Raw genomic sequence first — 19,476 nt, 5'->3', positions numbered from 1 at the left:
TGCGTAGATGGTTCCTCCTCCGTTCTGAGTCCCTGATTACTCCTGACACCCCTTGTAAGAGTCTTGGTATGTTCTTAAACTCCCAGCCTTTAGGAGACATACTACCAAACGTTCCTCTACACAAGCCAAAGAGCCCATCCTCCACCCGGGCGGGAGCTCCCTTTTGACGAATAGGATAGGGGTTGATATTCACGTTTCCTCATTTGCTGCGTTTTTGTACATTTGCCCAGCTTTGCTCAGGGTCCCTTGAAAGATGCACCGAATCTCATTTGTACGCCCCACACAGCTTGGTATAGTGAGCAAGCCTCACTAGAGATGCGGGAGGCAGCCGCCACCGAGATCCGCCGGGCCATCACAGGTGAGCCCTCCCTCTGCACCCCTTGCAGCCGGCGCCTGGCGTGAGCCCCCCGCGGTTCGGGTGCTCCTGGTACCGGTAACACACACACACACACACACACACACACACACACGGGAGGGGTGACGGAGGCTTGCGACGGGCAGAGAGAGTTTAGGGATCAAGTTGATTCCGTTTTGAACGAATTGACACAGTTTATTCGAGCCCTGAACTGAATTTCAGACAAAACCGATTTCCTCTCTCATTGGCCATCGTAAGCATGCGAACTGCGGAGGGACCCCGAGCTCCTTTGTTGCTCTGGCTGAGGTCTGGGGTGAAGAGTTTGGTGTGTGGGCCCTGGAACACGGCACATTTTCTGAAAATCGAAGGGTCGGCCCTCTTATTATAAAGAGACTTTACAGTCAGACTACCGTCAGTTGGTGGTTCTCACCAGTACCAGCTACGAAGTAGAATATTTAACTCACTCCTTACAAAACACATAGGATTCTGGGACGCCTGAGTGGCTCAGTCGGTTGGGCACCCAACTTCGGCTCAGGTCATGATCTCACGGCTCGTGGGTTCGAGCCCCGCGTCGGGCTCTGTGCTGACAGCTCGGAGCCTGGAGCCTGATTCGGGTTCTGTGCCTCCCTCTCTCTCTGCCCCAACCCACTCGCATTCTGTCTCTGTCTCTCTCAAAAATAAACAAACATTGGGGCGCCTGGGTGGCTCGTCGGTTGAGCGTCCGACTTCGGCTCAGGTCATGATCTCACAGTCTGTGGGTTCGAGCCCCGCATCGGGCTCTGTGCTGACAGCTCAGAGCCTGGAGCCTGCTTCCGATTCTGTGTCTCCCTCTCTCTCTGGCCCTCCCCTGCTCATGTTCTGTCTCTCTCTGTCACAAAAATAAATAAAAACATTAAAAAAAAAAAAAAAAAATTTAAAAAAAAAAAAATAAATAAATAAACAAACATTAAAAAAAAAAAAAATTTAAAAACACATAGGATTCATTTTAATCATCGTGTTCCAGGTCGCATCCCCGAAAGCTTAAGAAACTGTGTGAACAAGGAATTCTTTGTCACAACAGCTCCCTGGTCAGTAATAGATCAGCAAGCCATTCATCCGGAGCTCAACGGCGCCACATACAGGTGAGGAGCGGGATGGCACTGGCCGAGGCTGGAGTGCCGCTCAGGGGAGATGGGAGGAGAGTGGCATCAGCTACCCGACCTGAGTGCTCCCGGCATGATCTCTGCAGTCCTTCGTCCCGATGCCCAATTTCTATGGAGCAAACACAACTCTCGGATGCAGCCTCGAGTCCGGGCTCCTATTTATAAAGGGAGCAGGAGTGGGTCTGATCACTGCAAGAACCCCCACTGCATTCCAGGCCACTGCAAAACCAGAGGGCTTCTAGGTGAAAAGGTACTGGAAAGATTTTCAAGTGAAAGGGCATGTTGGTGACTCTTTCTGGTTTGAATCCTCTGGCCCAGAGCCTGGTGCTTTCGACTGGGGAGAGTGCCTGCAACGCACGGGTTCTCAGTGACGAGAAAGCTTGGCCCGGGGCATGTGTGATGGAGGCAGTGCAGGGGCATCTGCTCCGGGGACACGAGCCACGGCCCCTTAGAAGGGAGCAGAATTTCACTGGTGGTCATTTCCCCTGGCTCTCTTTTCCCCGCCGTGCTGGGCTCACAGAATCACTGTTCCTGCTTCATAAAGGAGCCGCAGCCTTGAGCACTCCAGAAGGGAGTCTTTGTCTTGCTTACTGGAACGCACAGTTGCCCCATCCCTGGCAATATCCACATACCAGGCCAGATCGTTCTCTCCTGGGAACCTGTCCCGTGCATCGTGGGGTGTGCAGCAGAGGCCCTGCCCTCCACCAGTGCCTCGCGCTTCCAACCGGAATAACCGGAAATGGCTCTAGCTGTTGCCTAACATCCCCTGTTGCAAACCACCGCTCTAACCACCGGGGCCGGGGACACAGAAACACAGCTCGTGTAGCGGGACCCACACATGCAGGCCCGGACTCGGGGGAAGTTATGCTGCTTTCTTCACGGTCTCCTGGCTTCCCCATCAGTGCCGGACCCTGGTTCCCGCTCCGCACTGTTGTCCTTTAGAGGCCGCAGCGTTAATTCTTACTTTTGACAGACCAAGACCCCGTGGCCCCTCGGAATACTTCTGCTTGAGGGGCTGTCGCTCACAGGATCCTATTCACCCGAGTCCGGGATTTTTGAGCGCTGAACAGTTGTGACAGGCTACAGGAGGGGAGCCAGGAGTAAAGGGCTTGATACCTTTGAGGAGGAGGAGTCTTGGAATTCTAAAGCACCTGCCCCCTAAGTATGTTTCATCCTAGGGATGTTTAAATACACTGACTCACATTTGCCTAAGAACCGTATGTTCTGTAGGCGGCTTAATGCCACGTGTCCCTGCACACACAGCGACCTGTGTGCCCGCGACATCAGATGGCCCCATCACCAGCTCCCCTCTCCCCCTGCCGCTGTGTCCAGGCCACGACAGCACGGAGCTAGCTCGCCTAGGAGGCCACACTTAACTATCAAAGAGGACTTCATACGGCCTGTTGGGAAGTCATTAAAAGCATCGATAGGTCTTTTTTGTGCAGAGTATTTCCCAAATGTAGTACGGGCTGGTCCTGTTGTGTGACAGGAAACTTCCAGATTGAACTAAACAGACTTTATTGCGAATTAAACGTCCGCGCTTTAGATTTTTCACATACAGGTCTCCTTGCGTTGGGGGTGAGGGGTGACAAAGTAACTCCTAAAAAACCAACCCGAAGCAGGCAGAGCCAAGAGCTTGGCCACTTCCAGCCCGGGACTCACTGGCCCTTTCTGTGTGTGCTCCTCAGATACCCGCCAGGCATCGTGGGCGTGGCTCCCGGAGGACTTCCTGCGGCCATGGAAGGGATCATCCCCGGAGGCATCCCGGTGACTCACAATCTCCCCACCGTGGCACACCCTTCCCAAGCTCCCTCTCCCAACCAGCCTACAAAACACGGGGACAATAGAGAGCACCCCAATGAGCAATAGCAGAGAATGACGAACGGTCATCCTTCAGATAAACCTGGGACCAAGAGACAGTGACAAATAGATGAACTAAGGAAAAGGAATCTGACCGTCTTTTTAACCGATTCCGGACACACGCCTCACTGATGTCGCAGTGTTACATACGAGCTAGACGCCGAGACGCGGGGAAGCAGAAGCTGTCGTCTGGTTACGGAAGCGCTGAAAAGACTAGGACGTGATTTATTAACGACCAACTTCTGTTATTGTGTGTTACGTTCTTCATCTGTGCATCAAATCACAAAGAATAAATAGATCTTTTTCCTTTATCAGCCCCTTGGGCACAGCAGGTCCTCAACACCTTGCTCTAGAATGTTGCATCTGAAGTTCCAAACGTCAAAATAAAAAATGCTAAGAGGAAATCCCCCTCCTATGACTCTAGTCCCTTCGGTCCGTGGGGGCTGGTGACCTCTTTTTGCTAATAGGAAGATTCAATTACTACAAGATGGGGAGGAGACTGTTGGCCTGTGTCACACAACCGCAAGCATAGGATCGAGGACCATACAGCCTCCTGTACAGAAGCCTCTCTCCCATCTGAACTGCATACTGAGCGGGCGAGTTGGTTGTGAAGTCAGTAATACCCTCTGATGATGCAAAAAAAAAAAAAAAAAAGGAAAAAAAAAAAAGAAAAAGTATTAAGTTTCACAAGCTGTTTGTACTCAAATATATTTTCTCAGTTTCAGATCCTCAGCTATTTTATTGAGTGGAAAGTCTTGAGCTAAAAGAGTTCAAGAAAAATAATGTTGCATTTCCTTATGTCTCAGGAAACACTTTTTATGGTAACTTGTCAGATTGTCTATGAACAAACCCACTTTTTTAGACATTGATAAAGTCTTCTTTTCTTCACGTGATATTTTATACAAGAACACTTCAGGTGTGTTATTAGATGTGACTGATTTTAACAAATCCTATTAGATTTGTATCAACTAGTTACATGTTATATTCATAGTCTTTTGTGAATCATCGCCTTTTTGTTTAAAAGATGGCCTATTTTGAGCCTTTGTATAGGTACATTCCTGTTTTTGTGACAAAAAGAAAAAAAAAAAAACCTTTAAAACTGTCCCAAACAGAAAAATAATGGCTATCAGAACTGTTTTGTTTTCGTGTGAGTCACCGTTCCTGTATTTGTTTATTGTAAAGGTGGACATATAGCGTTCAGTGCAGTTTTCAATAAAAAGTAATAAAAATTTGTTAATTTCTGAAATTCAAGTACATCTCACCCACGTAAAAGTTCTCCACTTGAGATGTTTTAAAAGCAAATACATTTTCGATCAGCCAGTTTCCGATTCCCGTTACTTCAGGCAGGGTTCAAAGATGAGCAGTTTCCTTCTCTACCTATTCATAACCAGACTCAAGAATGCTGATGATCACCCGGGAAAAGTCAAAACCTCACGTTACGAGGCCCATCGCTATCAGATGATGCCATCCTTCAGATGGAACTAGGTCGATTCAAGAAACAAAATGGGTCAAGTTAGAGAGTTCGGCTTTTAATTTGCCCAAAAGCAAAATTACCTGGCTCAAGCATTAATGCAGGAAGGGAAGTGAATCTCAGAATTCTTTTAAGTGATATTTACAAAGCAATGTTGCAAAATGGTAACATCAGGCATTTCCGTCGGTTAAGAACTTAGATGTAAAGGATTTTCCTTCTCGACTAGCATTAAGCCCCTTTGTACTCGTGGCCTGTGCAGGTACCGGTCAACCAGTCCCGTCCAATTCCAGGCACCAAACTCCCTCTCGCTCCCTTCCCATTAAGAAAAGGGCGTCTTCAAAGCATCAACCTCCCTCCCTCGGGTGAGGGTGGTGGTCCCACCTCAGCCCTCCCGGAAAAATCACATCAAAACAGCCTCCTCTGGACAGGCAGGAGCACGTGCTTACTGACCCACCCCCCCCCAGGAAACCCAATGGGAGCAGAACATCCTCGTCATAACCAGGATGTTGGCAACGAGGGCGTGACACGTGCACACGAGATTCCCCGCCTGCCTAAAGAGAGCGGTGCTCCCTTAACACAGACGGAGTCTGGGACACGGGGAGCCTAGAGTCGGAAACAAAAAGGCCGGTTCCAGTCCGTGGTGCACCTAGGTTTTGTTTAATTAGAACAGAAAACACCACACTGTATTCTCCCTAAAAAAACAAACCATAAAGTTAATTCCATACAGTTCTGGTATTACTGTCCAGAGTCCACCAAGATGTGACCTTCAAGAAAGGACCGCGTACTCTCATCTTGGGAATGACAGCCATGGCTATTCAATCGCTCCAGAGCTGAACCTAGCATTGACTCACCAACATTCTGGCCTCTTCCAGCCAATCTGCTGCGAAAACCATTTAAAGCCCTGTCCCTGCCTGGAGCCTAGGACATGCAATCCTCTACCTTTCCCACAGGGAAGAACGCTGTACCTGTTAAACTAGGTGTGGTCGGGATCACTGATCATAAATAAATAAATAAAGAGGCACCTCAGGGGAAACCACTCAGCAGACCACCACACACAGGCTAAATACTGAGCCTATGCTTTCTGGACAGCACTGACTGCAGTGTAGACCATAGTGACTAGATGCTTCTCTCTCAAGCATTTCTCTTTGGCTTCTTCAGTTGGGAGGGCAGTGTGCTTACCAGCAACTAGAACAGGATCTGTGCCCACTGAAGAATTATTCCTACGTATGGAGAAACGTTTACAGAGATGCTATGCTAAGTAGTCGGACAGCCTTCTAAAAAATTACTGACCAAAATGAAAGTAAACCACAATCTGTAGGAAAACATACCCACCTGGAACAGTAACATTTACCATCATTACATCACATTTCATTTATACGGAATCAAATTGCAAGAGTTTCCTGCAAGTTTGAGCATACAGCAAAAGCGATCCTTCGTTCCGGGAGTATCTTTCAATGGACATTTCTGAGAGGAGAAAGAACTAAAAGGACATCTCCTGGGTGTTTTTCTATTTTTAGTATTCCAGCATCAAATTAGAGGCTGTGCACATTTCAAACACCATCTAAACAGAACTGAGAAGAAAACAAGTATTTAAAGGTTTCTCGCGGCCTTTTCATCAAAGGGAAGGAAGCGTGTGCGGGGGGGGGGGGGGGGGTGTCTTTCCAAATTCCTTTGCCACGTCAATAGTCTACAAAGTGCTTATCAGGACACGAAGTCTTTGTGCTCCTGAGATAGGTCTGAAATTTTTACCCAGTATTGAACATATACCTGAAGTGGTCAAATAATACTTTTTATAAAAAAATTTCTATCTAAGATTATAGTTTGAACTTTTAAATAAGAATGGCCACAATTAACCAACATGCACAAATTCTCAGACCGCTCTGAGAAATTCATTATGCAATGCATCTACCACCTTACTGCGTTTTTAAGTCTTTATTCTATGCTTAACTGATTCCCAATTAGCCCAAGCAAAGGCATGCCTCCCTGACACAATTGGCCGAAAGCAGAGCTGAGGATAAAAGGAAGCGTTCCAAAGAGCCTCCGCGTGGCAATTTGGGAGAACGTTGTCAACTGCGTCAAGTGAGCGAATTGCACACAACTGACGTAGTCACGCGTGGGCCTGCGCCCCGAGCGCTTCCCTGACATCCAGGGAGGAACTGTTCCCGAGGACACTGCCGTGTGGACTCTGGTGGAAGAACCCTCATTTTAAGGGCACTTTTCCAAACGAATAAATGCCTGAATACCGAAAGGGGGCCTATCAGGAGCTTTTAAAAAGGACAAAATAATAGAAACCCAAACCCTTTCCAAAACAAGGGAATGACGTCTGTATGAGGTTCCCTCAATCCTTACTTTCCTTCCTCGCAGTTTGTTCCTTCAAGATTTGGTTTCATTTTATGGGGCACAACAGGAACTAAATTATTAATAAAATAAAAGCTTGTTTTTATTTTTACGTGTGGCTGTGGATAATCTGTACAAAAAGTTTCCAGATGTCTGATGAGCTCTAGCGAGACTCAACGTAAAGTGGATCTTTTAAGGTCGAAGTAGAATGTCGGGTTCTACTTAAGAAAGAAGATCTCGGAGGAACAGAGAGTCATCTGCCGTGTGCTTTTGGAGGTGCCCGTGCTGAAAAAAACATCTCGATAATATGAAGAGGCTGGTACAACTTGTCCTATGACACAACTTCTTACACAACCACATGCGTTACATTTATAGACAGATTTACAATTTCAAAGGGAAAAGGTTCTGTCTTCATAAAATTAGGGTTTTTTTTTTTCTTTTTTACAAACTGTAGTCCAAACAAAGGTCTCCGTCTCCTCACGCAGCAGATCCGTCGTCTCCACCGGGTGTGGACGAGAGACACCCCTCCCGGCAGGTCCAGCCACATCTGGGTCCCTCGGCGCCCCCCACGCCGCCGGGGGCGCGCACCACACTGGCTCTGGGGTCGCCGCAGAGCCGAGACCCTGGTCTTCTGCTCTCGGGTCTTGTTTTCATTCATCTTCATCGTCGTCGTCTTCCTCTCCGTCGGACAGGGAGGTACAGGGCCGGATCTGCCTGTAGCGGTCGAGCCACTTCTCCACCATGTGCGTGACCAGCGGGTGGTTGCGCCGCCGAGAGCTCTTTTGCAGGGCCACCAGCACGCCGCCCTCGGTCACACAGCAGTCCAGCCACTCCCGGAGTAGCTTCTCCTGCTGCTCCTCGTTACCTAGCTTTTGGAGGGATGTGAAGAGGGAAGACAGGATCACAGATCAGAGGCCTGCTGGGAAAAACGCATGGAAACATAGCTGGTAGGATTACTGATGAAAGGGTCGAAGCAACAAACTTCACATGGTTTCAGCCTCTTGTCAATTTTACGATTAAAACCCAGTTTCCTACGGTTAAACAGAAAAACATCAGTGGTGGGGGCGCCTGGGTGGCTCGGTGGGTTGAGCGTCAGGGCCTTGGCTCAGGTCACGATCTCACGGTTCGTGAGTTCGAGCCCCGCATCGGCCTCTGTGCTGTTGGCTCAGAGCCTGGAGCCTGCTTCGGATTCTGTGTCTCCCTCTCTCTCTGCCCCTCCCCTGCTCACTCTTTCTTTCTTTCTTTCTTTCTTTCATTCATTCATTCATTCATTCATTCATTCTCTCTCTCTCTCTCAAAAATAAACATTAAAAAAAAATTCAGTAGGAAAATTGGCAGAAAATAGACCTCGAGGGGAAGAACCATCTAGTAATAGGTTAATTTGTTTGCCAGAACAGGAAAAACCAAATGTTAACCTAATAAACCTATCGTGGCAAAGAAAAGGCTAGAAAAACAAAGTCTCAGCTTCAAACACATGACAAGGTAAGTTTATTCAGTATTTACAGAATGAAGTTATAAAAATTATGGTCTATTAATTTTTTTCTTAATGTGATTATAACAGTTTTATAATAATGACTAGTACATTAAATAAAAGACCAATAATTTTTGTAAGAATGTGCGTTTCCTGAGAGCGTTCTTTCTGCGCATCCTCACCATCACCCCTGCCTGGGTCTCCACCTCCCTCCCCTCCTCACCCCCGTCTGTAACACCCTCCGACCTGGGCTCCCGCTCCCCCCGCTGCCCAGGCATCTCATCTCCACACTGAGCAGCTGGTGTTCCTCTACTGGGCAAGCTGGTTGTTGGCTTCCCAGCTTGCAAAGTCAAAGCCAAGGCTTTAAAAGGCTGCTGCTGAGCGAGCCCCTTGCCATCCCTTAGCCCTTCGACCCCTCACTGCCGGGCTTTGTGGTACCCCCTCTACCTACCACCCTCATCCTCCGTATCCTGCAAGACTCCTCTTCCGGGTCTCGGGGCAGGGTCACCTCCTCCTCAGATGCCTTTGGTTACCACCCGATTAAAAATGTTTGTTTTCTTTCTCTTTCTTTTCTTTTCTTTTCTCTCTCTCTCTCTCTCTCTATTTATTATATTTATTCATTTATTCAAGAGGGAGGGAGACACAGAATCGGAAGGAGGCTCCAGGCTCCCAGCTATCAGCACAGAGCCTGATGCGGGGCTCGAACTCACGAGCCGTGAGATCTTGACCCGAGCCGAAGTCGGACGCTCAACCGACTGAGCCACCCAGGGGCCCCTGGTTACCACCCAATTTAAATCACCAGGCCCAAGTCCCCCGTTGTCCCCTCCCCCCGTCTTTCTACTTTTGCCCTCAGCGCTCCTTGCTACCTGAGAGGGAGGGTGCGGGGGACTTTTGTCTTCGCGTCACCGCTGAAATCTCCACGTGACACAACCCACCCCACAGCTGAAAAAAGGTAAACTTCAGAGTCTGGCTGACCTGTATTTACACAAAGGGACACTAACTACGACCGAATCCGAAGCTTCCGCTGGCAGCACGGGGGACACCCCACCGGAGAGGTGTCCCGGGCCGGGCTGTGGCACAGACACTGGAGGAGCCAATGGGAGCGACGCGCCCTCACCTCCTGAGCAGAAAGAAAGTGCACGTGCAGTAACTTCCTCTCGCTGTCCACCAGAGGCAAGAACGTGACAGTGACGTCGTCGTCCGTATTCAGGTTAGCACCAGCACCTCGGTTGCCGTAGCCATCATTTTCCATGGCAACCAAAGCAGAGAAGTGGCCCCTTGTATAGCCCAGAGCGATCGGACTTTTCCAGCAAAAACTCTGTTCCCACAACAAAGGCAAATAAACACCTGGAGGGAAGAAAGACCAGCACAATAGGGTCATCGGGACTGGGCTGCAACACGTTTCCTACAGAAGGAGACTTCAGAAATACAAAATACACTTGAGTAAGGGCTTACCTTGAAACCGAGTATATCCTAAAGTTTCTCCCCGGAAACTTTTATAATATTTCACTCCATAAACTATAATTGGTCGTCTAAGAATATGTGCAAGTACAAAAATGTGCGTCTGTTCCAAGCTTGCTCCAGGCTGTGCGGGGTAAAATAAAAAAGTAATTTCTCTTTAAAACGTTCACTGCCACCCAGGAAAACCGATGTGCAGAGCACAGAGCTCCTCCCCGTCCGTGCGCTAGATCCGTTTTTTTCTTTTAAAGAACACCGTCAAGCTAAGTGAGCATAAAATTCTGCAAATTCTTCCAACGCCATCATAAAGGAGATCTGCGAAGCGTACGTATACAGGTGTCTTTCACTATCCAAACTCAAGAAGCCAACAGACCGGGGTGAATACTGATCACAGGAACAAAAGGCGCAGACAGCGAGGGACGCCCGGTGCACGGTGACCGCCCGCTGGGGAAGGTCCCTGCGAAACCCGCAGCCACGACGAGGTCCTCCCCAAGTAAAAAGAGGAGCTGCTATTTCTGGCAACCTTAAACGGCAGCACCGCCTAATTCAAGACGACTACACGGGCCCACCGCCCCTCTGACAACAAATGGGACAACACGTTTTCAGAAAGTACACGTCACAGCTGTAAAACAGCCACTGTGACAGAAGGTACTTCGTTCACAGGGTTCAAATAAACCACAGTGCTCTCTGCAAAGAAAAGGAATGGTCTCCTGCGTGTTTCTGAATGTTCCAGTTCGCTATACTGAACATGCTTCGTGGAATAAAACTAGCTTGAAAGCCAAAACCTGACAGGAACGACCATGCACAATTCGTTTTTTATAAAAGTTCATTCCCAAGTTAATTACAAATAGCTCCACCTGTTGGCCATGGCACCTCCCCCCGTGGGCCCGACAGCAGAGCACCGGGACCGGAGTGCCCGCCGCCCGCACAGTGATCTTCGTTAAGTGCCCCCTCGGACACAGAATTAGTAGGTAGATGAAACGGGCCCAATGCCACCTTTCTAAGCAGACGACATATATGAGGAGCAATCTGAAAAGGTTACGTAAGCCCTTACGATCATCACAGGTCAACTTTCGTCTTGTCACTCAATGGAACTGCGAAACGCGACCAGAAACCAAGGCACCCGCTGCCAAGCCAAGCACTCTTCTGCTCCTCCCAAGCCACCTGCAATCTGGCTTCCGCGTGCACATCAAGGGACTGAAGAACACGCAACACGCCTCGCGGCATTCTCACCTGGCTGGCAAGAGACAGTATGAATGCCCAGTCTTCTTGCCACTGTTCTTCCCTCAAGGAGAAATGTAAACCAAAGCTCTGAGAATACCACGATTCCCAATCTTTCCAACGTGTGTAAAACCTAAAACGGCAAGACAGTAAACAATTAGCCTTCTGTAAGCAGTACGTTTAATGTGCCAATCATTTAATGTAGTCTTTAAACAATTCATGTAAAGAGGCGAACAATTTTATTAATTTTCCCCAGTTTGCCATTTATTTTCACATCAAAAATGCCTACGCTCTACCAGCAGACATCACGTAACATGTTCTCACCAGAACTTTAAACACTAATAATGAGATCAATTCATTTCAAATGTCTACTACTGACTGACGGAGTTCAAAAAGAACTAGAACATTCGGAATCATCTGAGATTGTGGATACAATCAAAGACACTACCATTTTACGTTAATGTATAGAACTCACTACTGGGTCACTGTGTAAACAACAGACTGGAAAATAGCCCACGTATTCACTAGGTGTATCAACATCGCTCCCAGAGCAAGGCCCTAATGCTCTTCAATTCGATGAAGGCTCAGAGAAGTGAGGAAAGTAGCAAAGAAAAATCTGTAACTAGCAGAGGTTGGTTCACGAGGTCTAAGGAAAGAAGCGATCTCCAGACATCAAAGTGCAAAGCGAATCAGCAAGTGATACAGAAGCTATGGCATGTTTTCCAGAGAACCTAGCCAAAATCACAAAGGTGGCTACACTAAACAAATTTTCAATGCAGATGAAACCGCATTCTACTGGAAGAAGATGCCATCTAGGACTGGTATAGCTAGAGAGGAGAAGTCAGTGCCTGGCTTCAAAACACAGGCTGACTCTCTTGTTAAGGGGGCTAATGCCGCTGGTGACTTTAAGTTGAAGCCAATGCTCACTGACCGTTCCAAAAATCCCAAGGCCCTTAAAACTGTGCTAAATATACTCTTGCTCTATAAAAAGAACAACAAAGCCTGGATAACAGTACGTCCATTTACAATACATTTTACTAAATATTTTAAGCCCGCTATTAATGCCTACCCCTCATGAAACTCCTTTCAAAATATTACTGCTCACCGACAACGCACCTGCTCGCCCAAGAGTTCTGATGGAGATAACCAGATTAATGTTTTCATGCCTGACAACACCATACCCACTCTGCAGCTTATGATCAAGGAGTAATTTCAACTTTCTAGGCATTATTTGAAGTAAGGCTACTGCTGCCATAGACACAGACTCCTCAGATGGATTTGAGCAAAGGAAACTGAAAAGCGTCTGGAAAGGATTCACCATTCTGGATGCAATTAAGAACATTCCTGATTCATGTAAAGAGATCAAAATATCAACAGGAGTTTAGAAGGAGTTGATTCCAACCCTCACGGAGGACTTTGGGGGGCTCAAGACTTGCGTGGAAGAAGTTAACTGTACATGTGGTGGAAACAGCAGAGAACTAACTAGAAGGGGGGCCCGAAGACGGGACTAGGCTGCTGCCATCTTGTGACAGAACTGGAACGGACGAGGACTTGCTTCTCATGGATGAGCAATGAAAGGGTTTTTTGCAATGGAATCTAATCCTGGTGAAGCCGCCGTGAAGACTGTTGAAATGACAACAGAGTGATTTAGAACACGACAACCGTAGTTGATGCAGCAGTGGCAGGCTCTGAGAGGACGCACTCTGATTTTGAAAGAAGTTCTAAGAAAAATGCCATCAAATCACATCGCACGCTACAGAGAAACCATTCATGAAAGGAAAGGTCAATCGATAACTTCACTGGCGTCTTATTTTAAGAAACTGCCACGGCCACCCCGGCCTTCAGCAACCACCACTCCGATCAGCTGGTAACCATCAACATCAAGGCAAGACCCTTCACCGGCAAGAAGACTATGACTCACTCAAAGTTCCACTGATGCTCAGGGCTTCTTCTTTTTTTTTTTTTTTTAGACCTACTGCTATAGCACTGACTACGGACTACAGGATACTGTAAACATGAACTTCCATATGCACTGAGGAAACCAAAATACTCCTTTGGCTCACTTTATTAAGACAGTCACTTTACTGCAGTGGTCTGGAACTGAACCCACGTATCTCTGAGGTATGCCTGTACGTAGTATACGCTGAATCGGGAAGGTTCTAGGTTTGCCAGCCAGGGAGCTTAGTTTTGTTTGTTTTTTTTTCAGGTGACTTCAAAGTTCTCCCCTATTGCATTATGCTTTGATCGATAATTTCGCTCTCAAGGAAATTATTCAACTGCTCTCATTTTCGAATTCTCGAGAGTGCTTCCATTCAGTACCGTTTACTGCACGCTTACTATGTGTCACGCTAGTGGAGGCACTACATCTTCCACGATGAAACACAACAAAACCTCTGTTCTCACAGAGTTTACATTCTAATGGACTGCACGTAATCCCTAAATGCTGACAACAAAATTCACAACTAGTAAGTGCTCAAAAATTATATAGAGATACTAGGGTAATAAAGTTATTTGGAGTAAGGTCATTATCATTACTCTGTCGGCATTCAAGTAGGTGTAAGAGAAAAAAAGCACCTTTTCATTAATTTAAGTTTCTTTTGGCCTCAGTTTTCTCATGGAGACGATGTATGTAATACAGAACCAAGAAGATATCGTAAGTCAAGTCAGTATAAAGCCAAACTATGAGTCACAAGCACAGCCGTCATTTCCACTGATTAATACCCCAGTGGGTGAATTTACAGTTCAAGACTAGTTATATACTTGACTGGACGACAGGGTAAAACAAAAACATATACAGGATCCCCCCGCTATCTGACAGTTCACTTTGCGCCCCTTCACTTTTATGAAAGACCTACATTAGCACCTGCTTTTGCCAAAACGCAATCTGAAGAGGATCTTCACGGCTACAAAATGGTCGCTGGATCTTTGCTTTGCGCCATTTCGAAAGCTGACAAAAGGTTTCACAGAAATGCTACTTTTGGATAGCAAGGAAAATCTGTATACATAAAGGGCATTTGTGAGGTAACTGGAAGATGGGTTATGCACTGTACATTGAATTACAGGGTCGTGGTTGATTTTTTTTTTTTCAAGTTTATTTATTTTGAGAGAAAGAGCGCACGTGTGCACGCGTGAGAAGGGGAAGGGCAGAGAGGAGAGAGAGAATCCCGAGCAGGCTCCACGCCGCCCGCCTCAGGGTTCAATCTAAAGAACCGTGAGCTCGTGACCTGAGATGAAATTAAGAGCTGGATGCCTAACTGACTGAGCCCCCCAGGTGCCCCACACTACCGATTTCCTTAGATGTGGTAATGAGGATACGGTTGGGTAAGAGAATATCCTTGTTCTTCAAAGATACATGGTGAAATACCGACCGGTACAAAGCATCGGGATGACTTAAACTCATGAGCAAAGGGAAGTGCTTACACACGCAGAGACGGAGCACACGCAGCTAACCATTAGCCGTTGGGCAATCCAATGAAGGAACACTGGGGTCTGGCGCACTGATTTTTTAACCTTTCTATGGATTTCAAAATGTGCAAAATAATATGTGGTCTGAAGACTATGTCCCTAAGGAAAAAAACCTCACAACACAATACCAACATAATCCTTTCAATATTAAACACAACTATGAAATCATAATACTTAAAAATGTGGGCAAAGACCTTATCACTATTTAAGGCCACTACTGCAATGTTAAATGTTTCTATGCTAAAGCCCAGCAAAAAGGTATAAAAGTCATCAAAATGTTCCAAATGTCTCAATGTGCAAAGTCAAATTTTTCCTGTCTAGCTTCCACAGGAAATATAACAGGAGAAAACTATCCCAACACTGTAAGGAAATGACTCAGCAGGAGCATGCCTGGTTTTAAACAGGGAAGGGTGCCAGCTCACCAATGTGAACAGTCATGCAGGCTGTCATGCAGGGCTTTCCGAAGCACCGAGTCCTTGTCATAAATGCCCCAGGTAGCTTGTAGCACTGAATCAAGTAAGCAGTCTCCTGCGGTCCGGTTCCAAAGCGCATACAGTCGACTGTCCAAACGGGTAGCCAACTCCAAAGACCAGTTTATAATTGGAGATTCTTCTTCTAACTCTGTATAAGGAATTTAAATATCAAGTCCATTCTTTTTGTTTTTTTGTTTTTTAATGTTTATTTGGGGGGGGTGGGCAGAGTGTGGGCAGGGGAAGTACAGAGAGAGATAAGGAAACACAGAATCCGAAGCAGGCTCCGGGCTCTGAGCTGTCAGCACAGAGCCCAATTTGGGGCTCAAACCCACAAACCGCAAATCAAAGACTGAACGACTGAGCCACCCAAGTGCCCCAAAATAACATGTTTGTTTTCATGCCTATGCAATTCAGGACTATTCACTGGAGGAAAGAACCCACTCTGTAGATATATTAATAAGTTTATGTGTAATTTACTATTAAACACGTAAATAATTTTGATCAATTGAAATATAAACCTTCTGAGTAGTGGAAACATCTTGTGGCTCTACAATATTTTTCTCAACTTTTCAGTTCTTTACAATTTATTTTCTAAAAATGTTTAATATGGAAATATACTCATCCTAGAACAGGAAGTAGAAAACCATGGTGGAACATTTTTATACCTTTATTTATTCCCTGTATCACAGTTAAGAGCCATGAATAAGCATTCGTCATTTTTTTTTTCCAGTTTTGCCGAGATAAAATCGACAGAATGAACATTTTTTTTTTTAAATGTTTATCTATTTTGATAGAGAAAGACCATGAGCAGCAGACTGGCGGGGGGGGGGGGGGGGGGGAGGGGGAGGGGGGGAGGGGGTGCGGGGAAGGTTGCAAGCAGCTCCATCTGCACGGTCAGCGCAAAGCCCAGTGAGGGGATTGAACCCACAAACCCTGAGATCACGACCTGAGCCAAAATCAAGAGTCGGACACCCAACCAACCGAGCCACTCAGGCACCCCGACAGAACGAACATTTTTAACGCCACAATGTGACACTGAGGGACTTTCCGTTTTCAATTAAAGGAAAAATAAAACAAGTCAACCATACAACTGAAGTGCTCCAAACCTTAGAAAACAAAGAGCTTAGGGAAATTAAACTAAATCACACTCATTAATTCCACACTTACCTTTCTGAACATCTCTATCGAGCACCTCATCAAATAATTTTTCTTGGACTGTTGGAGGCAAGTCTTCAATATCTACAAATCAAAAAACAGGCTTAAAAGATTTTCTTACGTTTCGTAACTTAATTTGATACCAGCATCTAACAGAAACTTCCTCTAAAATAACTCCCTTGTCAGTGAAGGCGGTCGGGTAGCTTCTTTTAAAAACCATGCATAGGGGCCCCCGGGTGGCTCAGTCGGTTGAGTGTCCGACTTCAGCTCAGGTCATGGTCTCACAGCTCGTGGGTCCGAGCCTGGAGCCTCCTTCGGATTCTGTGTCTCCCTCTCTCTGCCCCTCCCCTGCTCACACTCTCTCTCTCAAAAATAAATAAACATTAAAAAATATAGATTTTAAAAAACATGCATGTGTAATGTGTGTGCATACATGTAAAGTAAAATATTTTCTTTCTGTACTTCATTATCAAAACTGTTGTCTACCTAAAAATAATATAAAGTATATCTGGACCAATAATTGCATGTAACTATTGTCAAAAAGACAATACTGGTAAAGAAGTGTAAAAAGGGACCCTTGTGCACAGTCAGTGGGAATGTAAACTGGTGTAGCCACCACTTAAAACAGGGTCCTCAAAAAGTTAGAAGTATCATCTGATCCAGCAATCCCACATCAGTGTGTGTGTGTGTGTGTGTGTATCCGAAGTAAATGAAAACAGGATATCGAAGAGGTACCGAACCCCCATGTTTGTTGCAGCATTACTCACAACAGCCAAGATACAGAAACAACCTAAGTGTCCATCGATGGATGAGTGAATAGAGATGTGGGGTGTGAATGTGTGTGTGTATGTGTAAAATGACATGTTATGAGTGTGTAAAATGACATGTTATTATTCAGCCAAGTGAAAAAAAGAAATCCTACCATTTGCAACAACATGGATGGACCTTGAGGGCATTAGGTTAAGTGGAATTAGCCGGAGAAAGACAAGACCAAAAAAAAAAAAAAAAAGTCAAACTCATAGAAACAGGGTAGAAAAGAGGTTAGTAACAGCTTGGGCAAGGGAGGAAGATAAAAAATTGGTAAAAGAGTACAAAAACTTCCAAGCTATAAAATGAATAATGTTGAAGACCTAAGGAAACACCATGGTAACTATTTAACACTGTGTTGTATAACTGAGATTTGCTAGGAGAAGTTACATGTTCCAATGGAAAAAAGATACATAAACATGGGATGGTGGGTGTGTTAACTGGGTGGGGGGAATCCTTTCACAATTTGTGCAAGGATGAAATCACAATAGACACTTTAAATATTTGACAAGTAAATGACAACTCTCTCTCATTAAAACTGAAATAAAAGGAAAAAAAAGAGCAGGGCTATCTGATATTCAAGTTAGCGGTAATAGTAACAACCACATACAAATGTTAATCTTCCCTGGTCTCCCCACACTCTCAACCGACCTCTGCTCAGACCTATTGTTTTCAGACTTCAGAATCTTCTCATAAAAGCTAACGAACCATTAATTTTTGGCACACAGATCTCTGGTTCTGTCATCCTCCTCAAATTCTCTACGGTTTGTTCAGTTTGCTAATGGAGCGGTCTACAGTAAAAAGCATTCCCCTTAAAAATTCTTTAAAAAAAAATTTTTTTAAGCTATTTTCAAGTCAGAGTAAAAATCTAAACATCACCAGAGTAAGCTTAAATATACAGAGTGCACTTCAAGTGAAATCTGATTTTGAAAGTCTTAGTGATGATCTCCTACCATTGGTACACGCCCGTGTTTATGTCTATATAAAAGCTCAAGACACGTAGAATCAAGATGGAAGCTTTCTTTTAGAAACTTTTGGTGTTTGGTGCATTTATTCAACGCCAAATGACCAAAAGGATCCCGGAAGACACTTCCAACTGTCACTGAATGGAAAAATGAAAAGCTGTGTCACAAACATGGTAGAAATTGATATAATGAGTGAAGAACACAGTAGCGACACTTTCAAAAGAATGCCAGCATCTTTGATTCAAAAAATCTGACTCCACCCATCAAAAGCCCATGTTCTAATCCTATCTCCTGATACCAATAACCAATGCCTGTGTAATTTTAAAATAGGCATGAATAAGAAAAAAAAAGTACACTGATAATATCCTAAAGTAAAACTGGAGAGAAAAATAAATGGCTAAAACAGATTTTTTGAAACATCTAAGGCCCACACCGAAATCAGTGATTATCAGCTGCTATCTTCCTACCAGATCCAAAGCTGAAGTTTTACAAGGAGCCCCCGGACTGGTCACTTCCAGGATAAATACGGTAGTCAAGCAATTTAAAATGCACACATAGTAGCTAAGTTATCTGCTTTAACAGAAACCACTTCACTCACACACAACAAAAACAATTATAATGAAGTGAACATTTCTTTTCACACTGAAATTTGGAGTTACCTGCTGGCAACGTAAATGTTACAAGGTCAGTGAGAAAATAGCAAGCAAAATCCCCCTTTCTCTGATGAAGAGAGGCAGCGATCTCTCGCCGGATTTGTTCTGTCAGTTCGGGACACACCATCGCAGGAATACACTTGGCTGCTTGTTGAGACACCTTGAATACAAAAGAAACTTTCCTCTGCATCTCATTTAACATGAACGTTGACGTAAGCAGAAAACAACAGTACTTAAAAGAAATGACCAAACCTTCCCCGTAACTCAGGGTGTTGTTTTGTTCATTTTAAAATGGATTAGGCACTATTTCCTCACCAGTGGAAGTACGGTTCAGTACAACTTTCCAGGAGGAAATTTACTTCTTAGGAATTTCTCCCAAGGAAATAAAATTTATGTAAAATGGTGTTGTTCACAAAGGTTCATCCTAGGGAGAGGGAGGGAGGACAGAAAACCACCTAAGTAAAACTAAGCATCATGCCCCCAATAAAAGCATTCTTAAAAAACAGGAAATTCCAGCTCATGGAGAAAGAGGAAAGTGCAAACACTCTTCTCCCGCTGGGTTAAATAAGTAAGAACATTTCAAGTACCTTCACGTGGAATAAGGAAAGCATGACATTTTTGAAGGGTTAGTTCCCACTGACCT

At 45.3% G+C, this 19,476-nt stretch overlaps 2 protein-coding genes across 13 annotated transcripts in view; one reads left to right on the top strand and one right to left on the bottom strand.

Moving 5' to 3' along the window:
• The window catches only part of CTBP2 (C-terminal binding protein 2), a 159,598-nt gene extending 156,193 nt beyond the window's left edge, over positions 1–3,405 (top strand). For all 6 annotated transcript variants that reach the window (XM_042907426.1, XM_042907427.1, XM_042907429.1 and 3 more), the window contains 3 exons: positions 231–358; positions 1,359–1,476; positions 3,186–3,405. In XM_042907426.1, the coding sequence (XP_042763360.1) occupies positions 231–358; positions 1,359–1,476; positions 3,186–3,366 (427 nt within the window). In that variant the 3' untranslated portion in view covers positions 3,367–3,405. The remainder of the gene's footprint in view (positions 1–230; positions 359–1,358; positions 1,477–3,185) is intronic.
• A 1,460-nt stretch (positions 3,406–4,865) lies between these two features.
• Positions 4,866–19,476, bottom strand: part of ZRANB1 (zinc finger RANBP2-type containing 1) — a 66,650-nt gene continuing 52,039 nt past the window's right edge. For 5 of the 7 annotated variants that reach the window (XM_042907422.1, XM_042907421.1, XM_042907420.1 and 2 more), the window contains 7 exons: positions 18,840–18,993; positions 16,421–16,492; positions 15,203–15,401; positions 11,328–11,448; positions 10,092–10,221; positions 9,754–9,983; positions 4,866–8,034 (listed from right to left, as the gene is read on the bottom strand). In XM_042907422.1, the coding sequence (XP_042763356.1) occupies positions 7,816–8,034; positions 9,754–9,983; positions 10,092–10,221; positions 11,328–11,448; positions 15,203–15,401; positions 16,421–16,492; positions 18,840–18,993 (1,125 nt within the window). In that variant the 3' untranslated portion in view covers positions 4,866–7,815. The other 2 variants (XM_042907424.1, XM_042907423.1) reach the window with 2 other exon arrangements.

Source organism: Panthera leo, chromosome D2 (assembly GCF_018350215.1).
Source record: "Panthera leo isolate Ple1 chromosome D2, P.leo_Ple1_pat1.1, whole genome shotgun sequence".
Classification (NCBI taxonomy): domain Eukaryota; kingdom Metazoa; phylum Chordata; class Mammalia; order Carnivora; family Felidae; genus Panthera; species Panthera leo.
The sequence above is the reverse complement of the archived record's forward strand: the minus strand, read 5'-3'. Positions and strand labels throughout refer to the sequence as shown.